Consider the following 27,230-nt stretch of genomic DNA (forward strand, 5'->3'; position numbering starts at 1 on the left):
TTCACTTTTTCTTTGTTTATTGAATTCGGGGAAAAATCCAATGTCTCAAGGCACTGCTCCTCGTCTGTCCAGTCTACATCAGAGATGCCCATCTCTGACTGAACCAAAGAGAGAAGGGAATAAGGAAAATATATGAGCCTTGCCAAAGCAAAGCAAAAGACAAAGCAGTAAGATGGACAAGGATTTAACTCACCTGAACCAAGCTCAGGTTCAATTCAGCATCACAACCATGTGGCAAATGACTTTACACGGACAGCCATATTGCTTCTTCAGAGGACCTGTTAACACTAACCAACACACACAGGGGAAAAATATGTTGAAACATCTTTGCAACAGGCAGTAAAAATGTCGGGTGTATATAACTGAAAAAGTTGAACTTGTGTCCATATTGTTCTGACCGTGTTCTATGGTGAGAGTCTAACACACCTGTAACTTCAGCGCAGTCTGGCTCATCCTCCTTCAATGGCCAAAGGTCCCTGTGGTAAAAGAAACACAATCAGTACACAGATACAGACCTGCAGAGCAAACCCATCACTCAACAGCACACTTTATGTCCATGAATGTACAAGGTCATTTGATGTGATTTAGACCTTATTCAATGGAAACGAAAACAAGAGGATAAACATGCATTAAGGTTAAGTGTGAGACTGTTGGCCCAGATACTGGTAAAGACGTCCATCATTGCCTTAAACAGATGCCGAAAAGACAAATGTAATCAGCTCGTCAGCAGCAGCAGGAAATCGTACATCTAAACTGGATTCACATGCTGCTGCTCCTGACACATAATGGCGAGCGCTTTTCTGTAAATCATGACCGGAATCTAATTGAAATCAGGTCTAAAAAATGTTCTGATTCTCAGGAATGACATGCTAAGTAGTAATGTGGAAAAACTTAAATAAAAATAAATAAATAATTATACCTAAAGCTAAATGTCAAATTATTTTATTCCAAACTTAACCATCTTCTCCAAGCAGTGCACATAATCTATTAAGCAGGCTAGTACATGGGCATTGCTTTAGACCAGAATTAGAGCTAGTAAAGTTGGATTCAAAAGGTCAACTTCATCGCCAAAACTCCCTAAAAGGAATAACCACTACACAACCGAAAAGAAAATTACAAAAATGGTTTAGTTTAAGAGTAACAGCATTTATCTACCAGTATCTGGTCCAATAGCCAACGCCCAAGGTTACATCCAGGATGTGTTACAACATATAAAGTGTGACCGTGAAGTGGACGTAAACACACAGTAGTGTTGTACACATTTGGTAGGCAGTAGGAGTAGAGAGCATTGTATAATGTACTGGAGGAAATCTGACGCACAGCCAATGGCAGTAACGTGCCAATTTACAGGCAGGGTTGATGGGCTCTGTGTCTCACTGGCATCTTCTGAGACTGACATCTTCAGACGCTGAAGCAAGAATGCATATACACAAGTCTGCCATCATAGGCAAACCCTACCGAACTCAAGTAGTCTGGTGCCGGTTCTACTGCCATACCCGTGCCAGGACCGCATCACTCTTCGCTTGTACAATTCTGCAACAGCACCGCCTGCTTTCCCTGATGGGCACTTCTGGCATCACACCTCAGCTTGGTTTGGAGTCAATGTACAGCAACTGAGACGAGGGACTCCGCATGGGGCATTGTAAATGAAATGGATCACAGTGCAGAAGACGAACACACCTACTGTACAAACACACCTCCAAAAAGCTCACAGGCTGGTCCATTCTCACTGGCAAAACACTTCAGGACCTTCAGGGCTTTGTGTCATATTTCTGACAATTATGATGCTAGGCTCAAGATCACACAGGGCAGAGGCTTGTGCAGTCCAGAGTATCGCACAATACCTCTGCAGAACACTGCCAGTGTATTGATAACTGAATATAAAAAAAAAAAGGAAGAGCAGGAAGAGATAAGAGTGCACAGTATCAGAGTTAAAGCTGTAGGTCCTTCAATTCTGAGATTCTAAAACCGCAAAGTTAGTGGTCTCAATTGTCTCCATAGATATTTACAGTAATTAGGAACAGCCTAAAAAAATGGTTGAGTGTACATAATTAGACCTGTAGTCCGTTTTCTTTACAGAGGTGCATTTCTGGTGACTGGTTTATAGGGTTGGGTATCGTTTGGGTTTTATCCAATACCGATGCTAAATCAATACTTTTAAAAAGGTGCCGGTGTCAAAGCAGTGCCTGAACCGGTACTTTGTTTTTACAATAAAATGTTCTAAAGCTAGTAGGCATTTTAACAACGCTCTAGTTGCCCTGTCAGAGCAGCTTCATTAGCGATAAAAGAGATTGTTGCGTAGGCTCTGACAGCTCAGGGATATCAATGCAGAGGTATGATTGTAACCTACATATTTATATTTTTGCAAGCAAAAATATAGCATTAACATTCATTGTGGTGCTATATGGGCCTCATGCACATGAAAGATTAATGCCATGTCATTATGTTGTTCAGAACACACCGCTAAACAGTTCACATTACAACTTTGCTGGTAACATTTCAAATAGATGCCAGTTAGTGCATTAGCAAGGTTATTGTGCAAAGTATACTGTTGATGCTTCATAGCCGTTAGCTTGTGTGTAGTTACTGCTAGATTTTGACAAGAACTTGTGATATGTTTTAAAGTAAGCTACTTGGCATGGGCTCACACGAGCTGTCAAATACTGTCCACTAGCCTATGTGGTGCAACCCTCATATACAGCTTATACATCTAGTGTATTTTAGCTAACTATCTGGATGTGGTGCTATCAGAGCAAGACGTTAGATGGCGCATGACATGCAGTGATGCCTCGCATTTAAAACATTTAAAATATTACCGAAATGAGGCACAAAAATCCACGTTATTTCATGTTGCTACTACCGTTTGAGTCAGCACCGATGCCATATTAGAACCAGGTTTCGATGCATAATATGGCCAAGACCTATAGCTTAGCCTATGTGTCAGAGGTATAGGTAGCCTAATTATTCATACAACTGACCATCGCTGATAAACATAAATGTTAACAAATAAAAAGGTCAAGGCAAACCAATTTGATAGGGGGAGGGTGGGCAATTATTTTATCCTTTGTGAATTGGGGGGCTTGACATGAAATAATTTGGAATCACTGCGTGGAAAAGAGTGTCCACGTTTCACCAGAACGTGCTGGGCTTTGTCCACAAATGTTTCCAAATAAAATCATTCATTTATGGCTGCCACTGATTTCCAGTACACATACATTCCACAATTCCAATTTTTACAGTACTGGAATTGGAACTACAGAAGACACTTTGTTTAGGCTCAGTAGTTCTGTCTACGTCTTAGACAAATTACTCAGACCTTTTGTAAGTTCAGAACACAATAAATCTTAACGTCAGAGGTGGGATGTATCGAGTCATGAAGGCTGTTGCTGTGAAAATATACATTCATTCTTTGCCCCACGAAACATCCATTTGCAAAAGGTAATTTCTTTGACATAGCTTAGGGGTATCTATAGATGTCTCAGTTTTGTGTCAGTGAAATTCTTATGAGGCGAGTCATATGGATTTGCCATTTCATACAAAACGGTAGGAATATAGAATAGGCTGTTCAAAAAGTGACCGTGGAAGGTGTTACTTGCCTCATACAGGAGTGATGGATGACAACTACTTTGTCTTTCCAAAACCAACTCAAACGCCACAAACATCAACTGCTGCAAGGTTGGAAAAACCATCCTCATTGAACTCGCATCAGGTCGATTCAAAATGTTTACGTTGGTGCAAATCCGACCATTCTTTACCAAGCGCAAGAGTTCCCGTCACATGAAATGGAACTGTAAGCTGCTTGCAATCACATCACATCACACAGTACCAAATACAGCATCAACACACACCAGCTGAATTCACTGACAAAAGTTGACTTGATCCACTTCACAGTTGAAGGTATACATGCCCCAACAGGGACACACAATGTTCTGCACTGTGAATCCATTTCAGAAGTGTGATAGCAGAAGTGCCAATGGTCCCATCATTACTCCAGAAGACTTTGCACTGTTACTAAGTCAAGGTTTTTTTTTTTTTTTGTTTTTTTTTTTTTTATGTGAGACAGGGACGAGAAGACTTACCTCTTATGCTGATCTGTAAGAACACCTGGTGATGCACACAAGTCTTGGCATCTACAGTCCACTGACTTCTCCAGCACTACTCATCCTCATCCATATGCAATCGGCCAGCTGCACCCTCCTACCGCACAGCTAACGTGCCGGCACACATACAACACACAATACACACACACACACTTCTGCCTGAGGAGACAAGACCTCTGAGAGGAGCGGAGGCCCTGAAGACCAAACGAAGAAAGCCAAGGTGAGGAGAGCTTGACAGACGGGTGGGCTTACGTATGTGGCATCTGTGGAATTATGGAAAAGTCTTGCATTTTCAGAGAACAAGTTGATACAGAAAGCTAGACTAGAATAAACCTAATAGGGCTGGATATCCCATATAGCATATGTGCCATGAATTATCTAAGACTGTCTTTAGCTAAATCTATAGCCTTTTGTGAAGACGCCTTGCAATCAGGGCTGTGTAATGTGTATTATCAGGCCTGTGTACTAAAAGACAAACCCTGTGTGAAGTCCTTGACAAAGCACCAGTGCCACAAGCTTGGGTTTAGTTAGTGCTTTTAACTAACTGGCTGACAATCAAAGAAAAGCCTCATTAAAACTCAATTGTAATCACAATATTCTATAAACTATGGGGCTTTCACAGATTTGGGCGACTACTTAAGGGGCCAATCAGACGGACACACTTTTTTCACCTCCAGGCACTCAAATTCAATTGTTTCCTAGTGTAAGGTTGTGACTGACCGTTACGTGCCTTGCGTTTATAAAAATGGGCCGCAAGCTGAAAAAAAAAAAAAAAAAAAAGTGAGGCTTCTAAAAACGTGACACAAATTAAACATAGTCGAACTTTTGAGGTCACGTTTTTTGCTATAATGGGTCGGTTGCTTAGTTGCCTGCCTTGGTGAAGTCAAGGAGCTAACTATTTAGCTAAATTTTCCCACTGGGTTTCCTACTGGGCAAGATCACCCTGGTGCTGATTAGTCTAATAGTTATTTTCAATCTCAATCTCATCTCTCAATGGTGAAAGTAAGATTACTGTATCAGGATTACCAAACTACTTCCTTGTCAGTTCCAGTATCAGTGTGACCAACGTTCTTCTCTGGGGCTGTCCATCTTGGAATATACATTGTTTAATGTACAGCCAGGAGATCATACATGTGGGAGGAATGTTTTAGATGTGCTTCATTTCCAAATGGGAACAAGGAGTCAAAGGTCCCAATTTCCATTTGCATGTTCCCATGTAGGGGTAGGGAAATCCGATTTTTTTTGGAGATCAAGAGGTAGTGGTGATCTACCCCTCCGAATGTAGCATTTACAGCTGAAGACTTGAAACTGAGGGGTAAAATAAATTTACCAGAAAACATAGAGAACTAAGTTAGTGTAACAGAAAGATTGTTAGCTATGCAGGGAAAGGAACCCACACATTTTTAGTATAACTTAATTATCAAATTATAAAATCTGATTTTTTGTTGTGGGATTATGATATTTAAGATATCAATATACAATCACTGCATTTCAATGTCTATGAAAATAAAGAAAAAGATTCCAGTGCAAATTTCCTGCACGTCCATGGTCATCTGTAGGGAGGAATTTCTATTCTACTACACTGAAATAGCCTGTGTTACCTGTTCTATAGAGACATTTTAACTTTGAGTCTGTCTTTAGCATATATGGTAAACTGCCTTCTTCTGTTCACTCGCTTGGTATTTAAAAACAACAAACATGCTTTCTAGCTATTGTCAACAGCAGTGGCGGTTCTTGACCAATTTTACAGCAGGGCCAGTGGGGGTAGGGGGTAGTAGTAGGGTTTTGCTCACCCAGGACGAAAAAGTCTTTGAAGACGGTCTTTAAGCGTTCAAAACTTCTAGTTCCGTTTCATTGGAGCATAAAAAAAAAAAACTATACTTTTTTTTCTACAAAGAAACGTTAGGATCATGAAAAAAAATACAAAAAGAAAAAACAAGATGGCCTAGTGGTGTCGGAACAGTTTAACAAGGGAGTTACCCTTACAGTATTTGCAGCAGAGTACTATTGGGTGAAGTTGCTTAGGCTACATCTCATTTTCTAAATGTATTCACAATAAATGCAGGGCTATCAAGTTTCAGCTCAGATGAACATTTCTCCCCTGGGGGAAAAGGGGGGGGGGTCTAGTGGGTCATTAGACAATTTTTATAAGCAAAAATGGGCCATTAGATGCCATGTCTTCTATTTACATGACAACATGCATAGTACATAGTTTTAGATGTGCCTGTGGGTGTCTGACAGTGACGTGTGTCTGCAGGGATAGACAGAGAAAGAGAGAGATCTCAGGTGTAGACTACAAATAACATCACCTGAATAGCATTTATCAGGACCTGTATGGCTTCACTCTCACTTGAGAAGGCCTCAAACCAGGCCTTTTCCTGACATCTCTTGGTGGCTCTTCTCCATCCATCACTCACATGATATAAACTGCTGGTTTCTTTCTCTATAGTTTTGCGCTGTTGAATAGTAATCCTTCCATCACTGCACTGAGTTTGATAGTTGATATGGCATTAGACTACTTTGAAGTCAACTAATGTTATAATAATCCCCTTCCTTGCAGTTATTTCAGTCGATCACTGATTTCCTAGATTGTATGAATAAGGAATCAATAGCCTACCAGTTAGGCAGAAAGCAATGTGCTGCATGAGTTTAGTCATTCGGTTATTCTCACTCCTTACCGTACAATAATATGATAACACTCCTTGCCCTGCAAGAATTGGAACTTGTACACTCATTTTGAGAGGTTTATCTTCAGGTTAGGTGTGTATGTGTTTTGACTTAACGAGTCTGCATGTAGCCAGAATTAACTGATCCAGTCATCAGATGAACACTTATTTAATAATCACTTATAATTTAATAAATTAGATTTAAATTAATTTCATAAATGAAATTATAATGTACAAAAATAAGTTAAGCTACATCGGCGCAAGCAAAGACAACTTGTGTTAGACTTGAAAGCCCCGTTTCAAGTGGCTTTTAGAGAAAATCAACTAACCTACCTGAGTGAACATCAGAACATAGCCTACTGAAAAGAGATTGTAGCACAGGGGCCACGGCAGGAGCCAGGGTCAGTGTTAGAGGGCCACTGGCCCCTGTCGGCCCCCCCATCTTAGAACCGCTCCTGGTCAACAGATTCATTAGTCTTGTTCGGTCCTGCAAATTTGGCCAGAAGATGCATCGAGTGTGTCCGATTTCCTGAGTAAAGGTTTTCAATCCCTACCCCTTGTGACAGAGTCCTGAAGGAGAACTACCCAGTGAAAGGCACTCCAAACATAGTGGTAGGGGAAAAAGGAAGAATGTGATTGGTCTGTACTATTTCCTTATCCAAGGAAGGACCAAAAAGTTTGTAGCACCTTATTCACAGAAGAGGTACTCAGAACATTCCTGTGATTCTTGGGAAAAGCAAAATAAAAGATGAATTACAACCGAAGGCTTGAGCGTGTCCAGCCAAACGGTCTTCTGACATGGTACTATGCACACTACAAAACTGTGTTGGTAATGTTGCAGCCGACTTCAGAACTCTGTACTTGTAATGCTTTACAATGATCTTCACAGAAGGTGTGCCACAAAGATGTTCTGATGTCCTCTGTCTCGATCAACTCAGGGTTTAAATAAGTACCCTTCGAGTAACTAAGTACACTTTGCCTGGTATGTTGATGAGGCTACTGATAATTTTGCCACTCTAACCCAAGGTTGGCTTTTAAAATCTGATTTGCAGCTCTGGTTGACATAGATAGGAGTTTAAGGTAATTGCTGTTTGGGAAGTTGCAGAAGCAAAGATTTGGCAAATTCTAAAAGTTGTCATTTTAAGCTGCTGAAGAATCCAACTTTCAACAATTTTCTATAGTGCACTCGAGTCATATCTTTGAGAATACTTCTGCAGGGGGCAAGATTTCCATAAGTAGTGAAGTATTTAACCAAAAGCAAGTCAAGTGAATTACTTGAACTTGCTTGCCTTTTCAGACAGACGATTACAGAAATGTCTTATCTATCCATGGTTTTACAGAGGCCTTTGGAGACTTTAGGAAAACGTGAACATTAATTCCCATACCTGTGAACAAAACATGGATTTAATTATAGACAACAACGAGGGATCCTGGTAACTGCACCTCCTGTACGTTACATGCTGGGATTTCAATTAAGATAAATGATGGAAGTCTCAACACATGCATTTTCCATATAGCCCAATTAGGGAAAAGCATATATCAATAATAATGAAATACTATACTTGCTAACATGAACAGGATTCTTAAAACTCTGTATACATGATTGTAACAAATATTTTATGTGTTTTCACTTAGAGTTCTTAAAGCCTAGAGTAAGTCTCAAGAAAATGCCTAGATGAGCAAGTCTCGCAATTATTGTAGTCACACAGATAAGCAAGACATTGACATCACTTAAAGTTCAGCACCTACAGTAAACAGATGCCTTCATATCCTAATGTCCATTTGCAGGGTAGGCTCTGTGTAGTAATGCACAATGCTAAGAGTAGCTCAAACTGAAGGGCTCAATAGTAGTGTTGAAATTGGAACAAACAAAAATCATAACTAGTCAACTAGTTTGACTAACTAGTTTTTAGGTTTGATCCACCTCTATGGTTGCAAAAGGAGCAAAGGAAGAATCCGCCGACTACACAGACGAGGAGTGGGGTCGGGTACGACCATTTGGTTCATTTGAAACAAATGTTGCAGAAATACAAACTTCCGTGATTCACCTGTTAAGAGAAACAAAAACGCACAGAAAGCCAAACACAACACAGATATGTGAAATCAGGGTTACCTGAGGGTCCTTTTTGCCACAACGACTGTTGGCCAGCACATATCCAGGTGGACATCTGAGTAATCTACATTCACAGCTCTACTCATCTTCTACACCAGGCAAGCAAGTCCCATAGCATGGAATGCTTACAGCAACTTCTCCTTGAGCTGAAGATTTCAGTTCACATATCTCCCAAAAAGCTTCAAAACTACAAGGCATTTATGGAGAAACGGTCAAGACAAGCTTTTCCTGACTTTTACACTGATTGGCCTATGGATGATGCTTTTACATCTACAAGATACATAATGTTAATCTATTTAATGATAATTTACAAAACAAACAAATAATTTAAATTAATTCAAATGCCACTGACACTATTGTGTCTGGCAGCAAACTTAAAAGGGCTTTGACCATTTTCCCATTTTGACACATCCATTGAAGAAACTGAACACACATATGGGCTGGGTCTACTGCCAATAATTCAATAAATCTTAGTGACAAACTGCTGAACGAACACAGTGGAACTCTTGGTCCTGTAGTGTTCCAGCAGTGCATGCCCATTATTGTTTGTGACCAGCATTGAGAGTAGCTAAGTCCTCTGCCCAGTCATCAGTATTAATTCTACTAGATTTATCTGCCGCCTTTGATGCTGTTAACCATGATATTCTCCTTTCTACACTATCTGAACTGGGAATTTCTGGGAAAGCTCTTCTCTTGACTGGTTTGAATCTTACCTTAAAGGGTGTTCTTTTAGCTCGTCTTGGTAGGGACAGGTATCAAAGTCTCATGACCTCACCACCGGTGTGCCTCAGGGATCAGTATTAGGGCCCTTGTTTTTCTCTATTTACACCACTTCTTTAGGTGAGACCATTCGCTCCCATGGATTTGACTATTCGGACGACACTCAACTTTACCTATATTCCCACCTGAGGACTCCGAGGGCATCGGATTTCTGCATGCTTTAAGGATATTTCAGTCTGGATGAGGGATCGCCACCTTCGGCCTAATCTCTAAAAAAAACTGAGCTCATCTTCACTGACCGCAACTAGACCAGCATGTAAATTTAACTGTATTATGTGTATGTCACTTTGGACAAAAGCGTCTGCTAAATACCATAACCATTGTGGCAAATTCCCTTACTTATGCTTTGTAGATAAAATTGTTGGTTTGAGTAAGCATCGGTGCATAGATCTCATGTACAAATCATTAGCAGGGGGAATGTCTGTAAATCATTAAGTGGTTTTTATTATGAGCAACTCTGTATTTCAGTTTTAGTAACTTCTATATTTTCATAGTGATAGAGGAAAGCTATACTATGCTTTACATAGTGTGGATGTATAGAGGAAAGCTATGCTATGCTTTACATGGTGTGCACAGAAATTACAAACCCATATTTGTTATTCTTATTAATGTAAACTAACTAAAATCCACAACACCATACATGTCTGACCAAATACATGTTAAGACTCACTCACTGGAAGAGGGTTACATCAGTTAGCCTATAGCTCCTATTTTGTTATAGGCTACATACAGGCCAACTGATGCGACGCACTTCCAGTGAACCACGCTAGGCTAGACTAAGGGGTCTGACTTATTGCACACACAAACAGAAGTGTATGAATCATCTTATCCAACTCTGGGGTAGACCGCAAATAAGCCCATGTCCCAAAAAGATGGCATGTTCCTTTAAATTACATTTTCCGTAGCATCTACCTTGACCGACAACAATAGCTGATCTAAGCACTTCTCTTAACTAGCAATACTAACTTCCTTAAAGCAGGGCTGAAGTTTGTGATTAAACAGCCACACTGAGAAACATTTCTTTTTGCTGCCTTGTTATACACAGGTAGGGGCAGTTTGTACAATGAATAAGGCACAATACCATGACGAGGGCAGTCACTTTCACAAGAAATAGCAGTGTCTGCTGGTTGCAGCTTTTGCGCCATAGCAAAAATCTTGCCGCCATAGCAAAAAATGAGAGCGAGAGAGAGAGAGCGAGAGCGCGAGAGAGAGAGAGCGAGAGCGCGAGAGAGACTCACTTCCCACAACAAACCTGCAAGTTAGTGCTGTGCAGTTAAGACTGTTGAGTATCGGAAGAATAGGAGATGGATGAACTACATTGAAGACTTAATTTAACAAAAGCCTAGCTATACCTAGACCTGTGTGCTGTCAAAATTAACATGTTAATTATTGCAAATAATTTGTAAAATGTGTTAAAACGTAGGCCAAGTTAGAGAGTCGCTTGGTTTTGATATCAATCCATGTATCTGCAATGGTAAAAACAGGCTATATAGTGCGGTTTCTAATGTAAGCTACAGCTGACACGGAGCTTAGGTGAATTCACAAACTTACGCAAGGTTGTTGGGCAGTTTAATTTGTAACCCAACAAGCTGCACGCACTAACCAGCCTACAAAGCTGACCTCGGTAGTTGTAAACTCTTGCCAAAGGAAAAGCCTGCTTCAGTGTTTGCCTATAAAATTTATTTTCAAAATAAAAGTATCTTCACACTGTATGTGTTGCATGCCTTACAAGTTGACAGTCATAGATGGCTTGGGAAATCTGTAGTTCGCAGGAGAGAATGAGTTTAAAGTAAAAAAGAAGCTGTTAAACAATGGCATTTGCATTTATTGCATTCTAATATAATTTCCTTTTGCAATTTAAGTGTAAAATTGTGCATTTATGTTTATTTTTACCCAAGGTCAGGCAGATTACACAAACCCCAAACACCTCATCATCCATAAGTTAATCATTGCCTCCATGCGCCAAACCTTTTTATCCACTGGAAATATAAAATATCTGCTCAACAATAAACACTGATCGGCTCACATTCCTACCAAATAATTTGTAATGCTCATCTGAACACGTAACTTACAAAGATGTAGGCCAAGTTTTGCCTACCATGCAGAGCGCTTTTTGCTAAGAATACTTAGTTGTTGTGAAGTTGTGCTCAAAACATACTGATGTTACAGGATGTTGCAGTTCATTTCCAGCTACTGAGGTAAACACAGGTGTATCTCTATGGAGATCCTTTCAATGTGGTAAGACTTAGAATATCATTTATGAGCCCGTCAGTGGCAAAACAAACGGTTCACGTTGATGTGCATTCCTGCCCCACAAGAATGCATTGTAAAGCTGAATACAGGTCTAATTCTATTTCGCACTGATTTTTTTAAATGTTAACCCTGCTATTTAAAAAAATAAAAAAATAAAAAAAAAATAAAAAAAACCCTACGGTTGAAAACTCCTAGTTTCCTAGGAGTTCAACATCTTTTCCCTCGGATTTCTGAACCAGACAGTTGCTCTGTATAATTCCATCTTAGTATTCAAATTTGGTGCAACAGCCATAGCAATCACCTTCCACTTCTTTTGTATAGTCCTGTAAAAGCAGTTGCTGTGACATTTGTCACTTGGTTTACATGAGCAGTTCCATGTAAACATCCAATATCCATCTAGGCAGGCCTGTAATAAAATGTGCGCCTTTGAACTATTAAATGCTAAATTACACTAAATTAGAAAAAAAAAAAAATAATATCAGTGGATGGATGGCATCCACCAGCGAGTATGGCTACAATGACAGGATCCTCAAGTCTGTATGAGGTGGTCAAGCTCCATCAACGCAAAAAACGAGCAGAGTTACACCTTCCCCAACTTAGCCATTCCATACCAATTACTGCCATAATTTCAATTTCATGGTAGACATGCCTGTTGCTTTCTAGTTGTCCAAGTTATACCCATACATTCAAAATACAACACAAGACAGGCAAAATTCTCATTGATACTTTATTACTCTCAGAAACACATTTATCATTACGTAGTCCAGTTTGGGAACTCACACTGACTAGTGTTCATTGTTTGAAGCATTTCCATGTCTGGCATTATTTCAACTGATACATTTATTTAGTTTTTTTAAACCTCACAATTGCCCACAGACTAATGCTCTTTAAACTACAGGACTATAAAAGGAGCCTTTTTAGATTTTGTTTTATATGTACAAGGTGACAAAACAGCTCATTTAGCCCAATTCTTATTGCGAGAATCTGTGAGCTACAGTAGCTACAGTAGCCCCTTTTACTGTCTATAGATTAAAGGGTCTTCCAAGCTAGTACTGACTTTCAGTAAGACTACTTAGCAGAAGGAAGTAAAACAAAAGGGTTGTTACTTTCTCAGGCTAGTTTCTTTTAAGTGCATACAATATTGAAATGTCACCATAAAGAAATGCCAAGTCGTGCCAAGAGTAATAATATAATCAAGTGTTGTGATGTTTAAAAACAGGCTTTCATCAATTCAAATTTAGCCTATAGTCGTTTAGGCAAGCGGTTAGGTCTGTCATCTACAACGTTATTCTGTTTTGATTTACAAATAATTTTACACAATTTTGTACAATTCATTTTACACAATTTTGGGATAACTAGGCCTACTATTGAAATACTTTGTTAGAACAAGTTTTGTGCAATTTATCAATTCCTCTCCAATCTTGTTGTGCTCTTCGTCAAACCCATCCAACTACCATGCCAAAGCACAGTATAGAATAGGATTTTTGCTGCTGAAATCCACTGCACGGATCAGTTTTATGAATGCACGCCCCCCCCCCCCCCCCCTCCCTTCCCATCTGTGCCTCATAACTAGTTAGCCATTAGCACAACTACCAAAACCAACATAGAATGTTTGGAAATAACCGTCTGTACTCTTTATTGTGAAGTTACAGGGTTTACTTCAAAAGTTAAATGGCACAAAACAAAAGACAACCATAGAAAGGTAAGTGGAAATATACCATCACGTCACGTCACATCACAGAGCATGATATAGTGGAGGGACATGACAAGGGGAAGGGCAGGTCAAATGACCACTAATTTCTTAAAGATTTCCATCTATCCAAGCACAACATAAAATGCAAAAAAAGGAACTTTGCCACAAAACAGACAAGACTTCAAGCTTAAAATGTAATATAGTCCTCATATACAGCAAATTATGACTCATGACTCAATCTAGACAAAGCGCATTTTATCAAAAAGAACTGATAATAGCTTTAAAACCGAGGCTTCTTGGCAGGCCCATCAAACTCCTCGCGCACCCGCCCAAACCCTGGGTTATTCGGGCCCATACCTCTTGGGCCTCCCGGGCCTCCCTGAGGGAAGCGCTCATTTCGCTACATTTCAGTTCAGCAAACCACACAGGGTTTAGTGGTCAAGTGTGTGTTTAGGGTGTGCGTGTGTGTTTGTGTGTGTGTGTGTGTGTGTGTGTGTGTGTGTGTGTGTGTGTGTGTGTGTGTGTGTGTGTGTGTGTGTGTGTGTAGCAGTCCATTTGTAAGGCCGAAGAGAACACAGGGTTTTGAATGTATAAAAGAACATAAAATGGCAGGAGTCCAAGGAAAACGTTGGTAGAAACAGTTCCAATATGTCGATCCACAGGTGCCACAGGTAACATAGAAAAGGAAGAGAGGGTAATGTTTCTGTTAGTCAAGTCCTAAATCACAGCTTGCTCCAAGAGTCGTGGAGGCATTTCATAAGACAGACCTAATGCCATACAGCTTAGAGGTCTGTCATTCTCCAGACACTTTCAGATTTCTTTGAATGAGGACTCATTTGATGTGCCTCTCAGCGCAAGATGGCATCTGTCTGTTAGCTTTCTTCGATAAATTCATTAACTTTTATGTTTTAAGCACCATGTTAATTCAGCAAGGCTTTTGTTACGATCCTATACTTGGTCCACTAAGAAATGATTATCTTGGTTAAAAAAAAAAAAAACTACTGACCCAATATCAGTAATGCTGGCAACTTCATAGTTTGGAGCTATGGGCTTACATAGACACCATAAAAATGCTTCATCTTTCAGTTGAAGTAAAAAAGTAAAAAGATATACATTTTTTTTTTTTAACTACAAAAATGTCTCTTGAAACCCCACCACTCCAGTTATAGTTGAGGTAGCTCAAGGGCACGATAAAAACGGCGATGAACCCAAAACAGAAGCCTTCACAATACAGTTCACACTGCTGATCATCATTCCTATTCAAAACGTGTAATTTACTGACTTCAGTGTTGATAAATAAATAAAAGCTCAGCTGGTCCTTCAGCTAGTTGGACAATGTCTGAATTTGCCTTAACCATGGATAACATTTAGCCATGACTGGCCACTCAACAAGAGCTACAAATTGGACTATTAGGATATTGGTCTATTCTACTGATTTAAGCAATATAGTGCATGGGTAGGTGACCAAGCGTGACTTATGAAAAGGGTAGCTAAATCATTCTAGAACAATCCAACGTCTTATTGAAGGTGAAGCTGGAAAACCCCCAGATTACATCAGATTACAGAAAAGATGGAAAAGAAAGGAGTTTGTCAATTTTTCAAGTAAGTCAGCCTTATTTCCATCAGTTCTTGATGGTGTCAACCACTACAATCCTTAACCCTGCAAATACTTAATACTTTTCCGGCCGATTGTACATATCAACTCTTGAAACTTAACACGCTACAAATGTGAGGTGTAGTGTAACACAGGGATTTTTGTTTCCGAAACTACTTGCTCCGTCATACTGAAAAAATAGTAGTATAATACTAAATCACAATAATAATAATGAAGTATCTCAGGTAGCCAAATTCAGACATAGTTCCAATTATGGAGCAGAACCAGTGGCCAGGACTAATGTATGGACTTTCAATTGACTTTAGACATGGTGCTGTAAGGGGGGGGGGGGGGGGCAAATCATGACTCGACACAAAAATGTGATGACTCCCATCAGGTAGATCATAGTGTGTATGCTTCAAATAATTAAAACAGTATGTGAATAACTGCTAAATCCTAAAACAAGGTGTGGCTAATAGGAAAGCACAGGGAAATAGAACACCAAAAAAGATAACTTCAGATGAGACAACTGGCAACTACGGTTGGAATGGTTCATGAACTCAGTTTGGTAGATAGTCAGAGGTCAGTTGATGGTTCAGTGCTGTGTAGTGTAGCCTATGGGCCATAATATGTATATTTGTATAAGTATGGCTGTATTATGGGCTTCAAAAAAAAGACAGATCGGTTTGTGTTGCAATCCTGCACATCCTCAGTAGGTCATTGTAAGTTCTTATATTTCTTTGTAAAGAACCTTAAGCAAATGGGGGAAAAAAAAAAAAAAAAAAAAATCCTGGTCACCGGTTGTCCATTCAAAAAGGAATAGCATCAAAGCCAAAAGCAGGAGCCTGCTTTATTTAGCACAAAACTGGCTTATTTCTATCAAGAATTAAACAGTCATTCATTTTCTCTCCATTGTCAGCACTACAGCCTTCCCAACTCAAAAGAGAAAAAGTCAGTGTTCAGTGTTAATTCTGTGATGAAACATTCAGAGATGAATACTAGTGAAACGCTCTTATGCCATGGAGCGTCCATTCTTAACTTCATAGTTGTGCCACTGTCAATCCAGAAAACAAACAAAAGTAAAAAATAAAACTGGCCTTGTTGACAAAGAATGATATGGTGTGGCAATCAACCTTGAACAACATACTAATCAATGAAGGCACTACTGTATAGTTGACTTTTTTTACATGCACCACACAACCTAAACGTAAATATCTAACGCAATTAGCAGTTCAATCAAACTTGTCCACTTGTTTCAGGCGAGTCAAGTTGCTTGGTCATACTTTTATACTCCCTTACATCCACTAGGCTAGTATACGAACACAGAGAAGGTTTAACACAATCTCTGAACATCCTTAAATTTGTCAGGTACGTCAGCCACAGGGCCACTGAGGTGTACACAACATAAGCAGTCACATCAAGTTCCTCAACTGAAAACAAATGCCAAGTCTACCCCTTTGAAAGGGACGCAGGGGACTAAAAATGTACTGCAAACAGAGTCAACCTGCACTAACGCCCTTCAAAGCTTGTATACTACAGAACGCTACAGAGGAATTACAAACACTGCTGCACAAGAGGTCCATTCCAAAGTGTACTTTCTAGAGACACATTTCCAGGATTAAATGTTGCATCGCTACAGAGTAAAAATAAGTACACAGAACATTCTGTCCACACACATACAAACCACTCCATTCCATGTGGTAGCTAAGGGGCTTCACATCAAACAGTGTGAAGACAGTGAAACTAGTTGAAAACCAGGGCTTAGTCCAGATGCACATAGTGCAAAGTGAAAACCGCCTGTCTTCACTTCACGTTCCAGACAGGACTTACAAAATCGCTGACAATACCAAAATCAGAACAGCATTTCAAGAGTTTAGTACAGATTGACCAGCTCTGCAGCACTGAACTGACCACATAGTTGAGGAACTGATGTTGACTGCTGGACAGTGTACTCTCAAAGACTACATGTAGAGTGACCGGCCGAGTTCAGCATAAAGGTCTACTGGCTTTGCATCCAGATATAGCCAAGAGTAAGGGGGGGGGGGAAGCCTTCACTCAAATACTTTCACTAATGAAAAGTGAAAGCAACATTCACTCAATCACACACTCCAAAAAAAAAATCCCATGAAGGGATACGTTACCATTTCGCCCATTAGTCCACCAGATGGAGCACCGCCAATGCCCCCATCGAAGCCAAGCCCACCCAAGAACTTCGCATTTGGTGTGCCAAAGGGAGTGTCTGAAAAGGATAAAGATTCATAAACATCTGGACACAGGTAGACAAACCTAAGAGCTCTACACTGGAAAATACATTGTGTACCAACACTTACATCTGACCAAAAGGCATGCAACTTCAATCAAAAAATAAAACGGTGATTGGCTGGCATTGTAATAACCATAGCAGAATTCTTATTTCAAATAACAATTCAGCAGAGATTTTTTTACGACACTCAGAGACCATGTCGTAATTATGTAATTTATTGTTAGCTAGAATGATGCATCAAGTCCCAGTGTCATTAAACAGGACAATGTTTTTTGCTTAAGTGCTTACCTGCAGTGTAATTACAAGAAAATGACTCAAACATTGTGTTTGATAACTGCATGGCATCTTGTCCAATGCAGGTTAGAAAGTACATTCTGATAAAGGGAGCTCACTATTAGGTCTCATATCTCAGTCATTCAATATTACCCAGCCACAGGTTTAAATTTAGTATTTTCTTTAGGCTACTAGCCACGCTACCTATTCACATTTTCTTTGTCAATTTCCTTCAATGCTTTTCTATGTGGAAGATGTCATAGGTTAATATTAACACTTGAAAATTACTTGCAACTAAATATTTTTGCATTTAGACATTTTTACTCACAAAAACTTTACAACAAAAACTGTTGAGTCCTGACATTAAAACCTTAATGTCTTTTAATAAGCCATAAAATTGGCATCCTCAGACAAAGTTGGCATATTAGGATGGACAAAGGATGCATACATTTCTACAGGGCAACAGGGCAATAAAACATTTGGGAAAATGGCAAATAGGAAATATCTGAAAACAATTTTTGTCTTTTTTCAATTTTAGTTGTCTTCTTGGGTGTCAACCATTTCAAGATAATTGAGGGCTGGCTGCTTACCTGCCAAGATGCCAGCACCCGTCTTCAGCCTCATCTCCCGCTCTCTCTGCAAACAGAAAAAAAAAAGAAAAAAAGTAAATTAAATTGCCACAACAAAGCCTGCCAGAGCATCTCAATGCTCCCATCTAGTCTGAAACATATACCTGAAGTACATTCAAGGTGAAACTTACATCACCCATGAAGCCTCCCATCCTGTAGGATTCTTCACGCTGGCGTCTCATCTGCTCCTCCATCTCTCGCTGCCGCAACATCTCCTCCTCACGCCTTCGGCGCTCTTCCTCTTGTCTGCAAGGAAAAGTGGTCAAGGTCTTCAAACTGGTCACTCAGGGGCCAGATGTACGTACATTTGCGAACGTAGCGTTATCGGAGTCATGGACACACTGCAGATTGCGAACGCTGTCAGACCCAAGTTTCCCTCGTATTTATCAATCGTTCAATCCTTAGTGTAAACTGCGCCTTTCTCTGCTTTTCTCCGCCCATAAACGCAATTTACGAACGTCCACAACTGAATGGCAGCGCCTACATACAAGCGCAGTTGAATTAAGTTAACTGATGACAACACTAAAAAGAATCAAACGTTTAGCGATCATGAAATAATACCATACATAAGATGTAAACAAGCAGGGAGATAATGAAGATCAGTAGTTCTACTCAAACTACTTGTGCACGTAGGCTATGGAAGATTGGTCAAATCTAGCAAGTAGGGACAGACAGACAGATATACTTTATTGATCCCCAGGGGAAATTCAAGGTCTCAGCAGCATACAGACAACACAAACACATTCTTTAACAGCAGAAAGAGTGATTAAAGTATATAATATAAAAACAACTAAGCAATAAGGACAGTAGAAGGTAAAGAATATGCTAAATATACTAAAATACAAATTATACTAAATAAAGTTATATACAATATATAAAAATATACTAAAATACAAATTACAAAAATACAAATTATACTAACACTTAATCTAAATCATTAAGTGAATGATGTGAAAGTAAGACATTCAAAAGGCCAACGAAGGTTAAGGTTGCTTTTAGTAGTACAAATACTTTCACCACAAAAACTGGTGCTCTAAATAGCGATTCTGTTGTCTTTGAAAGGTTCTCTTATTGACGCATTGAACGGCAATTTGGATTAACACCTGCTTTTACAAGGCGGAAGTATTTAGGCGCAGAATAGCTGTGCGCTTTCAGGAGCAGTCTTAGTACATACAGCGGAATACATAATTAGGCGCTCTTTACTCTTCCCCTCCCATCATTTTACACTAAACTCCCACTTTCCCCTGGATTCTCCCATGAATGCATATTAGGGGTGTGAATCTCATGTAAGACAATACGATTCGCATCTAGATACATGGGCACGATTCGATACAAGAAAAGATACATGTTCATAAAAAACAATTCAGTACGATTCGATGCAGTTCAAGAATGGAAAGCATTCTTAAAGATTTTTTTATCATTTGCTCAAGGTGCACATTAATTTTATATTATTAGTCATCATGGTCATCAATTAGGCAAAAAAATGTGTGAATGTGATTATCTAAACTGAGGTTTGTTTCATATACTGTATTGAAATGAAAAAAAGAATAGTCTACATTTCAGTCAAACACAGCAGCCAAAAACAACATTTTTTTTTTTACTTTTGACTTTATGGATTTTATAGTTATATCCGATTGTTTTCATGGAGCTGTAGCCTTGTTGAGGTTAGACAATACAATGAAACAGTGCTTAAGACACTCTTGGCCTTTTCTCATATAGCCTACAAGAATAAAATAGGCCAACATATCAATGAACTCTCTGGGTTTATTTTGTTCCAACGGTAGACCTAATGCAGAAACCTATAATGCCACAAGTCTGAGTGAATATGAACAAAATAAATGGCTAATAATTTGTGCATCGTTTTAGCAAGGGCCAAATTATTATTTAACATTAAGGAAATCCCTTCATCAAACGTAAGGCTATACTCTACAGACCATCATTGGCGTTTAGTGTTTAATTTTGCGCTGGATTTGGAAAAACAAGAGTAAAAACTGTAAAACAAACGACCGAGTGAGTAGTCACGTGCTTAAGTTGCAGTAGATGAATGGGTAATGAGGTCATTTGACAACTTTGGGCAATGAATGTTTCAGTTTGCGCTTTTATGTCATTGCGGCCTGTTTGTACATACCTCGCAATGATTTTACACGCACATTGCGAAATAAATACGCCTGAAGTGGGCGCAAAAGCGTTAGTACATCTGGCTCTCAGGTACCGAGGACCACCCCTTTATTCCGCCACTTTGTTCTCTCCAGAAACTTTGGAAACAACCGCACAGCGGTTCAACCATCTAAATTTGGCAAACTGTCACAAACGCTGCGCAATCAACATTATTTCAGACCCTGATTACATTGGGAAAAAAACAAGTTTAAGTCTAATCCCTTAGTTACCTGAGCTGCATCTCTTTGCGTTTCTGCATTTCCTGGTTATGCATCTCCTCCATGCGGCGAAGCTCCTCCTGCCGCCTCAGCAGATCTGTGAAAAAGAAAACACTAGTTCAGACTTAATGGAACACCAGGCAAGCTTGATGATTTTTCTCTACGAAACTCCCTCTCAGTCTGAAGCTCTTTTCCTTTTCTTTGCATCCTCCGTCAAGGGTTTTCGCTGCTTCTTCGCTGGCTCTGCCATTATACACACGTTTGCAACAATCACTAGCGTTTCGTTACCCTGCCTCTGTGCTGTATGCAGGATGTAAACTGATCCTGCTTCGGTCGGCGGGTACGATACACTGAACTTGCAAGCGGGATATTCTTCCTACAGGCAGTAGGGGTGGGCGAGAGAGTCTTCATTCGCCCTGTAATGAGTCATTTAACCATATACCGACTTACGAAGATGAGTAATTAACTTTAGTAGGCAACTTTTAATTTAAGTAATTAAAAGTTGCCTGGTGTCCCTTTAAACATGGCCTGTTTACGTGTTCTGTATTCCTTTTAAGGCTTGATTTGCAAAATAACAGGCCAGATAACACTAGGGTACAGAACCGAAATATTAGAATAGAGTAAAATCGACAAGAAACAAGCAGAACTACATAAATATCTTTAAGACCAGAGACTGACGGTGCTGCTAACAGTATTTGTGTAACGTTGCTTCATTCTAACATTCTTGTCACTTTCCAGAACATTTATGGCTCTCGCACTTTCAAATGGCTTGTGGGGAGGGACACTTGTGTCGAAAATATTGGCATGCACATTACAGCAAGCAACCACTCATGTTGACCTACACGGTAGGACACTAAATTAAAACTTGTGTAGCTCACTGTCAAAATATTAAGTCCTGTAACTGAGCTTCATGATTTTAGGGGGACATCACACTCACCGCTAGGTTGCTCTTGGTGGAGGTAATGTCCCAAAGATATTTGTTGTGCTTGCAGTCGGGCTCAACACAAAATACCTTTGATTTACAGCGTGCCGCAGTCAAAGTTGAACATGGTTAACTCTGAAAGCGGCACACGCAGGAGGCAAAAATGCCGAATGCGCTGCGCTTTGCTCGGCGCAGTAGCAGACTAGCTCTTGTGCGTGCAAGCCATTGAAAATAATGAGTTTCATATTGCATGATAAAATCATAACTATACCCATCTTTATTTACTCTTAACAATTTTTTTTACTTTTATGAATCTAAATGAGTAGTCCGTAGGAATCAGAATCAATAAACATAATCGATTAAATATGGATGCCCAAGCTTAGATAACAAGTAGTAAACTATTGCCTTATGGAGTGAATTCAACGCAGACATCTTGTGCAGGCCAGACCTAGTTTAGTCCTAAATAAGGCTAAATAATCAATGTCTGGTCAAACTGGAAATCCACGCACCTTGGCGCAGCATGTTCGCCTGGTGCTCATGGAAGGCATCCTCCATTTCACTTTCCAGCTTCTCCCGTGCCTCACGGATGTTCTTCTCAACCTGTTGTCGCTGCTGCTTCTCCATCTCATCCAGAGACTTCCAGCGTTGGGAGTACTCAAACTCAAATGTGCCACGGTGGGCGAAGCGGGGAGGCTGCTCGCGTTCTCTGTGAGGACATGGATTAGTCAGTAGATTGCTGGGAAAAAACCTTATGTTTTAAGACCTACAAAGTCTCAAGTATTGTTAATACACACCCTGAGCACCATACAGTGCAAGCTTACAACTGTTAAGAGCCCATGAAATGAATTGGTATCTTCTCTATATAGTTACTCAGAAAGGCAGTCACAAAGATGGCTTGGAGCACACAGGTGAACATGCATGATCCTTACTTCTGATATTTGGGGTTCTTTTGTGCAAGTTTTTCTGGCAATCCATCCTCATCATCATACTGTTCAAGTGGTTCCACAACAATTGGGCGTGGTGTCCTTGGAGAGAGGAAAAGAAAACAATGAATTAGGAAAGATCCTTTCCAAGTCAAATAAATATTTTTTATAATATACATAAATATAGCCTTACGTGGTCAGCAAGAACACGCCGTCATTGCAGCGGTCAATGGCCTTCCTAGCAGCAGGCTTGTGGGCAAACTCAACAATGCCTTTGCCAGTTGACCTTCCACGGTCATCAACAATAACCACTGCTCTCTCCACCAATCCAAACTGAGAAAAGGCCTCATCCAGCAGCTCATTAGACACAAAAGGAGAGAGGTTTTTCACAGACAGGGCAGCAGAGTGTGTAGCAAACCGCACCCTAAGCTGCCGTCCTTTCATCGGCACATCATCCAGTTCTGCTTTAGCAATCTCAGCCAAAGCCCGCGACTCCTGGGAGGGATAACATTAAAATATATTAAATACCATTTTTACAGTTCATTGTATTTTCTGTTATTTACAAAAGGACATTTAAATGCAGACGTTAACGAATCTTACCAGTCGGATGAAGCCAAACCCTTTGCTTTGGTTGATGAATATCTCGCTAGGCTCCCCATATTTTGCAAACAACTTTTTAAACTCAGCTTCAGTTATATCGTTAGGCAGGTTTCCAATGAAGAGGCGGCATCGCTGAGTGTATGTCTTTTCACCGGGTCTTCGAAGCAAGGACAACGTGGCTTTCAATTCCTGTAATGGAAGAAACATCAATATTAACCACCTTTAAATACAACAATGCTAACCGATAACAGTAAAATGATTCATCCACCTCAAAAATAACGAGTCGCTCTTAAGTAGGTCATGTAACGTTAATAATTTAAGCCACGCTGTCGGGTGCCTAAAAAGTGTGGTTTTAGCCTGCAATTTTGTCTACCGATAAGACGAAACAGGGGGAAAATAAATATCTGGCAACACGTTGATGTCAATTAACGTTGCCGGTTGTATAAATTAGCATGTTGCCATTTCACGACGAGTTTTTAAACACAAAATGGCGGCCCAGTCAGCAAAGGACAACTCTTAGCTCGACAATGCTGCAGCACGTTGTGCTAATTAGCATTGCCTGGCGTAACACTAAAACGTTAGTGTTAACGTTAAAGGGTAGATTTAAGAAGTATTTCAATATTGCCGTCAACGTGCCAATAAACAAGCGGGTGTTTTTTTACTAACAGATAGGCATCCCAACACATGGGAAAGTAAAATTAACCACTGACTGCTAGGCCATAGAGATATATATATATATATATGCTGCTAGGCAATGTGTTTCAGGTTAGCTAATGCTAGCAAGGTAGTGCTAACGTTAGCAAAAAAAAACTGTTAGCGTAATGCTATCGACAGCTAATGTTACGCAGTTCACAAGACAAAGAATGCCAATGTTGCTACGGTAACTTGGAACTTATGTCGGAAGATAGACCAACGATAAATTAGATTTTTTTTATATTGTTCATATGTCTACTTGGCTGATTTCAACCTAAACAGATGATTCATTAGCATTACCACTGTTAAAGTCACATTAACTTACATGAGGCTGGTCGCCCTGGTCGTTGTCAGGCTTTGGTTGGGTGGTGTTAACGTTAGGTTGTGGCTTGTTCATACCAGGGCCTGGTTTATGGTCGTTACCAGCTCCTGGTTTGTGCTGGTTTTTGTTGTTTGCATGGCTCTGTGGAGAAGTAAAGTCTTTCTTAACGGGAGGAGGCGATTGAATCTTCGGCGGGCCTGCATTTGCATTAACGTTGCCGGCCTGCGGCGTTGGTGTTTTGTTCTGAGGAGCGATGGGAGACTGCTGTACTTGGACGCCAGGTTGTCCAACAACAGGCCCTGGTGGCTTTTGAGGAGTGACTTGATTTGGTTGATTGGCCTGATTGTTAACGTTAGGTTGTTTCGTTAGAGCTGGTCCAGGTTGAGGAGGTCCACGGTTCTGAAAAGGTTGATTCTGATTTCTGAAATGTGGGCTACCCATTGCTCCTCTCATTCCTGGGCCACCGCCACCCCGACGCTGAAATCCTCCTCCACGATTTCTGAACCGATCCCGAGACATAGCTACTTGGTAAACGACGTTTTCTTTTAAAAAATAAAATTGTATCACGGGTTAAGCACACTTTCGGCAAATTCGACACTACGTCAATAATCTGTTAAATATAACACACGGACAGCTAGTTATCCAACGGCCGTTACCTCCACTGCACAGTCCTAAAATGGCTGCTAGCTGGCGTACTTGTTTTTGGCCTTTGTCCGTGCGACTAGTCTACGTATATTGACTCCACCCCAAAGCTCCACCCACAACTCTTGAACAATAATATCGACGTCAGAGCGTCTGTGAAAAATAATGAGTTTTCCTAGGTTAAACATAAAATAAATTTCCCTAATGAGCACAGTCTAGCCTCAGAAAGTTGATAACTCGGCTATGTAGGGTGGTCCTCTTCAAGGGCATGCCGCGTTTTGTGGAAAGAAATTGACAGAGTGAGACTTACAAATATGGCATAACTATCATCAGATTCAAGGCATCTTCCTGTGAAAAAACATGGCAATTACAAAGCATGATTATCACACATAGCATAACATGTGTTATTTGACTGAGGGGCCCCATTCAGATATCAGGAGTGAATAACATATAACCCATGGTATATGACTGAGGGACCCTAATAAGACATATTACAACATGTGTTATTTGACTGAGATATCAGATAGTAGCGACTTCACACAGAGTCTTAGGCTTAAGGGCCACCTGAGCCATTGGGTCCATGGCCTGGGCCTGGTAGGCCCGTTCAGTAACCTATCCATGTACCCGCAGTACTCAACACTTCATTTGAGTTGTTGACCCATCAAGTCTGGAAGTTTTTGAAACATCAACACTGCCCATTGGCTATTATACAATTTATTTATCTACAGGTCCGATATTCACAAATAGCAGTTCCTAGCAGCCTTTTGCTCAGTTGATTATTTTTGTCAAATACGGGTTACATTTCATAAATGTATTGGCTAGGCTACGTGTATGTGTAAATGTAACATAGTTACTGGTCAACTCCAGTAAAGAGATCAGAGAAACATGTGACTTCATCATCATTTTTTATTTATTTTCTTTGCAGTTCAACATAGGCTAAGCATGACATGTACATGTCAAGGGACATTCTTATACTGAACCTAGCAGTTGACACTAGGGATGTAACGGTATGAAAATTTAACCTCACGGTTATAGTGACCAAAATTATCACGGTTTTCGGTATTATCACAGTGTTTTTAAAAGTGTGTTCGATATGTTCAGAAAGCACTGATAGGCCTACAAAAGCTGAAATAGTTTCAAAATGTGTCCCGTTCACTTTTTCATATTAAATTGGCTATGGGCTTATAGCTTAACTTACCCTACCATGACTTGGAGTTTGCTATTTCTGTTATTTGGATCCAATGAGTGAGACCCTAACCGATCGCCAATAGTCATTTTTAACAACCACAATGTAAACATTTCTGACAGTGCATCTTCAGCTGTGCTTTATATGCGTTTAGACCAGGTTTTTCTTGGTCAGTGGCGTAATGATTTTTAGAGGGTGTAAAATAGCGATTTTTGGATCATGCGCCAGACCACACCTTATGTTGCTAATTACCATACCCCTGGGCGCAAGGTTTAACTCCACCACTGACTGGATGTAAGATAAGCTTTGCGTTGCGCTTTGCGCCACCTTGCGCTGGGTGCACGATAATGATATTCCAGACACATGGCATTTGGGATGTTCTGCAGAAGAACAAGGCATGTGTGTTTCTTTGAAATATAAATTTACTTGCATGGATATTGAGGTCAAATAAACACAAAATAATGTTTGTGTGAGTGCATGCATGTGCATGTTTATGGACCATATTGTGGAATTGGGCAATGTGAAATAGGCTATCTATGGCTTCATTGTGGTATAGTGCAACATCTGTTGTAGGCTGCATTCAACTAATAAGTTTTATTGGGGAATATTGCAATGTGTGTGTGTGTGCGTGCGCACGCGTGCATGCGTATGTGTGAGTATGTTTTCTGTCTTGTAGGACAGTGTGCAATATCTAATATGGACCTAGTGGAATTGTGCAATATTTGATGAAAGGCAGTGTGTGCAATATATATTATTGTAACTGGTCTGGCATTAATATTGTCACTGTGCATCCTTGTGACAATTTTTAATTGAACCTTCTTCGAAAATTGTTGAGAATTAGTAAGGAATGTAACAGATGACTGTGAAGGGTATGATAAAGGTGGGCTGAACTCAAAATTGAGCCCCGCCCCGATTTTCACACTGCAGCTAGGGGCTCCTCCAAGTCAACGGCGATATGGGTTAGTATGCCAGGCAGCAATGCAATGTATGAACAAATGAGGTCGCTATATAGCCTATAACAAATGATCAGAGCCGCATACATCTCTATGGCTGCTGTCTTTACGCCTCTGAAATTAGTTTGCTGCAACAGCGTCTGCAAATAACGAATTCTAAAAGCTTTAATAATGACAATTGGTTCCCTGCTTGCTTGGCACTTCGTTTTCGACGACTGTGTGCTTGGGTGGCATTTTTGATCAGTCTTAA

General features: G+C 40.1%; 1 protein-coding gene across 3 annotated transcripts; it reads right to left on the minus strand.

Annotated features, from left to right (window-relative positions):
- Window positions 1-24,908, minus strand: sfpq (splicing factor proline/glutamine-rich). 3 transcript variants are annotated; one of them, XM_042076436.1, is made up of 13 exons: window positions 24,203-24,908; window positions 23,185-23,373; window positions 22,778-23,079; window positions 22,591-22,686; window positions 22,171-22,367; window positions 20,752-20,836; window positions 18,496-18,610; window positions 18,326-18,371; window positions 17,341-17,438; window positions 4,080-14,005; window positions 427-476; window positions 194-287; window positions 1-94 (listed from the first exon to the last, which is right to left on the minus strand). In XM_042076436.1, the coding sequence occupies exons 1-10, from the start codon at window positions 24,716-24,718 to the stop codon at window positions 13,886-13,888; spliced, it is 1,764 nt and encodes a 587-aa protein (XP_041932370.1). In that variant the 5' UTR covers window positions 24,719-24,908; the 3' UTR covers window positions 1-94; window positions 194-287; window positions 427-476; window positions 4,080-13,885. The 3 variants fall into 3 exon arrangements, with proteins under 3 accessions (XP_041932370.1, XP_041932369.1, XP_041932371.1); XM_042076435.1 differs by having other exon boundaries at window positions 1-98; XM_042076437.1 differs by lacking the exon at window positions 4,080-14,005 and having other exon boundaries at window positions 1-98.
- Between the last annotated feature and the right edge of the window lie 2,322 nt (window positions 24,909-27,230).

This window comes from Alosa sapidissima, chromosome 21 (assembly GCF_018492685.1).
Source record: "Alosa sapidissima isolate fAloSap1 chromosome 21, fAloSap1.pri, whole genome shotgun sequence".
In the NCBI taxonomy this organism is placed as follows: Eukaryota; Metazoa; Chordata; class Actinopteri; order Clupeiformes; family Clupeidae; genus Alosa; species Alosa sapidissima.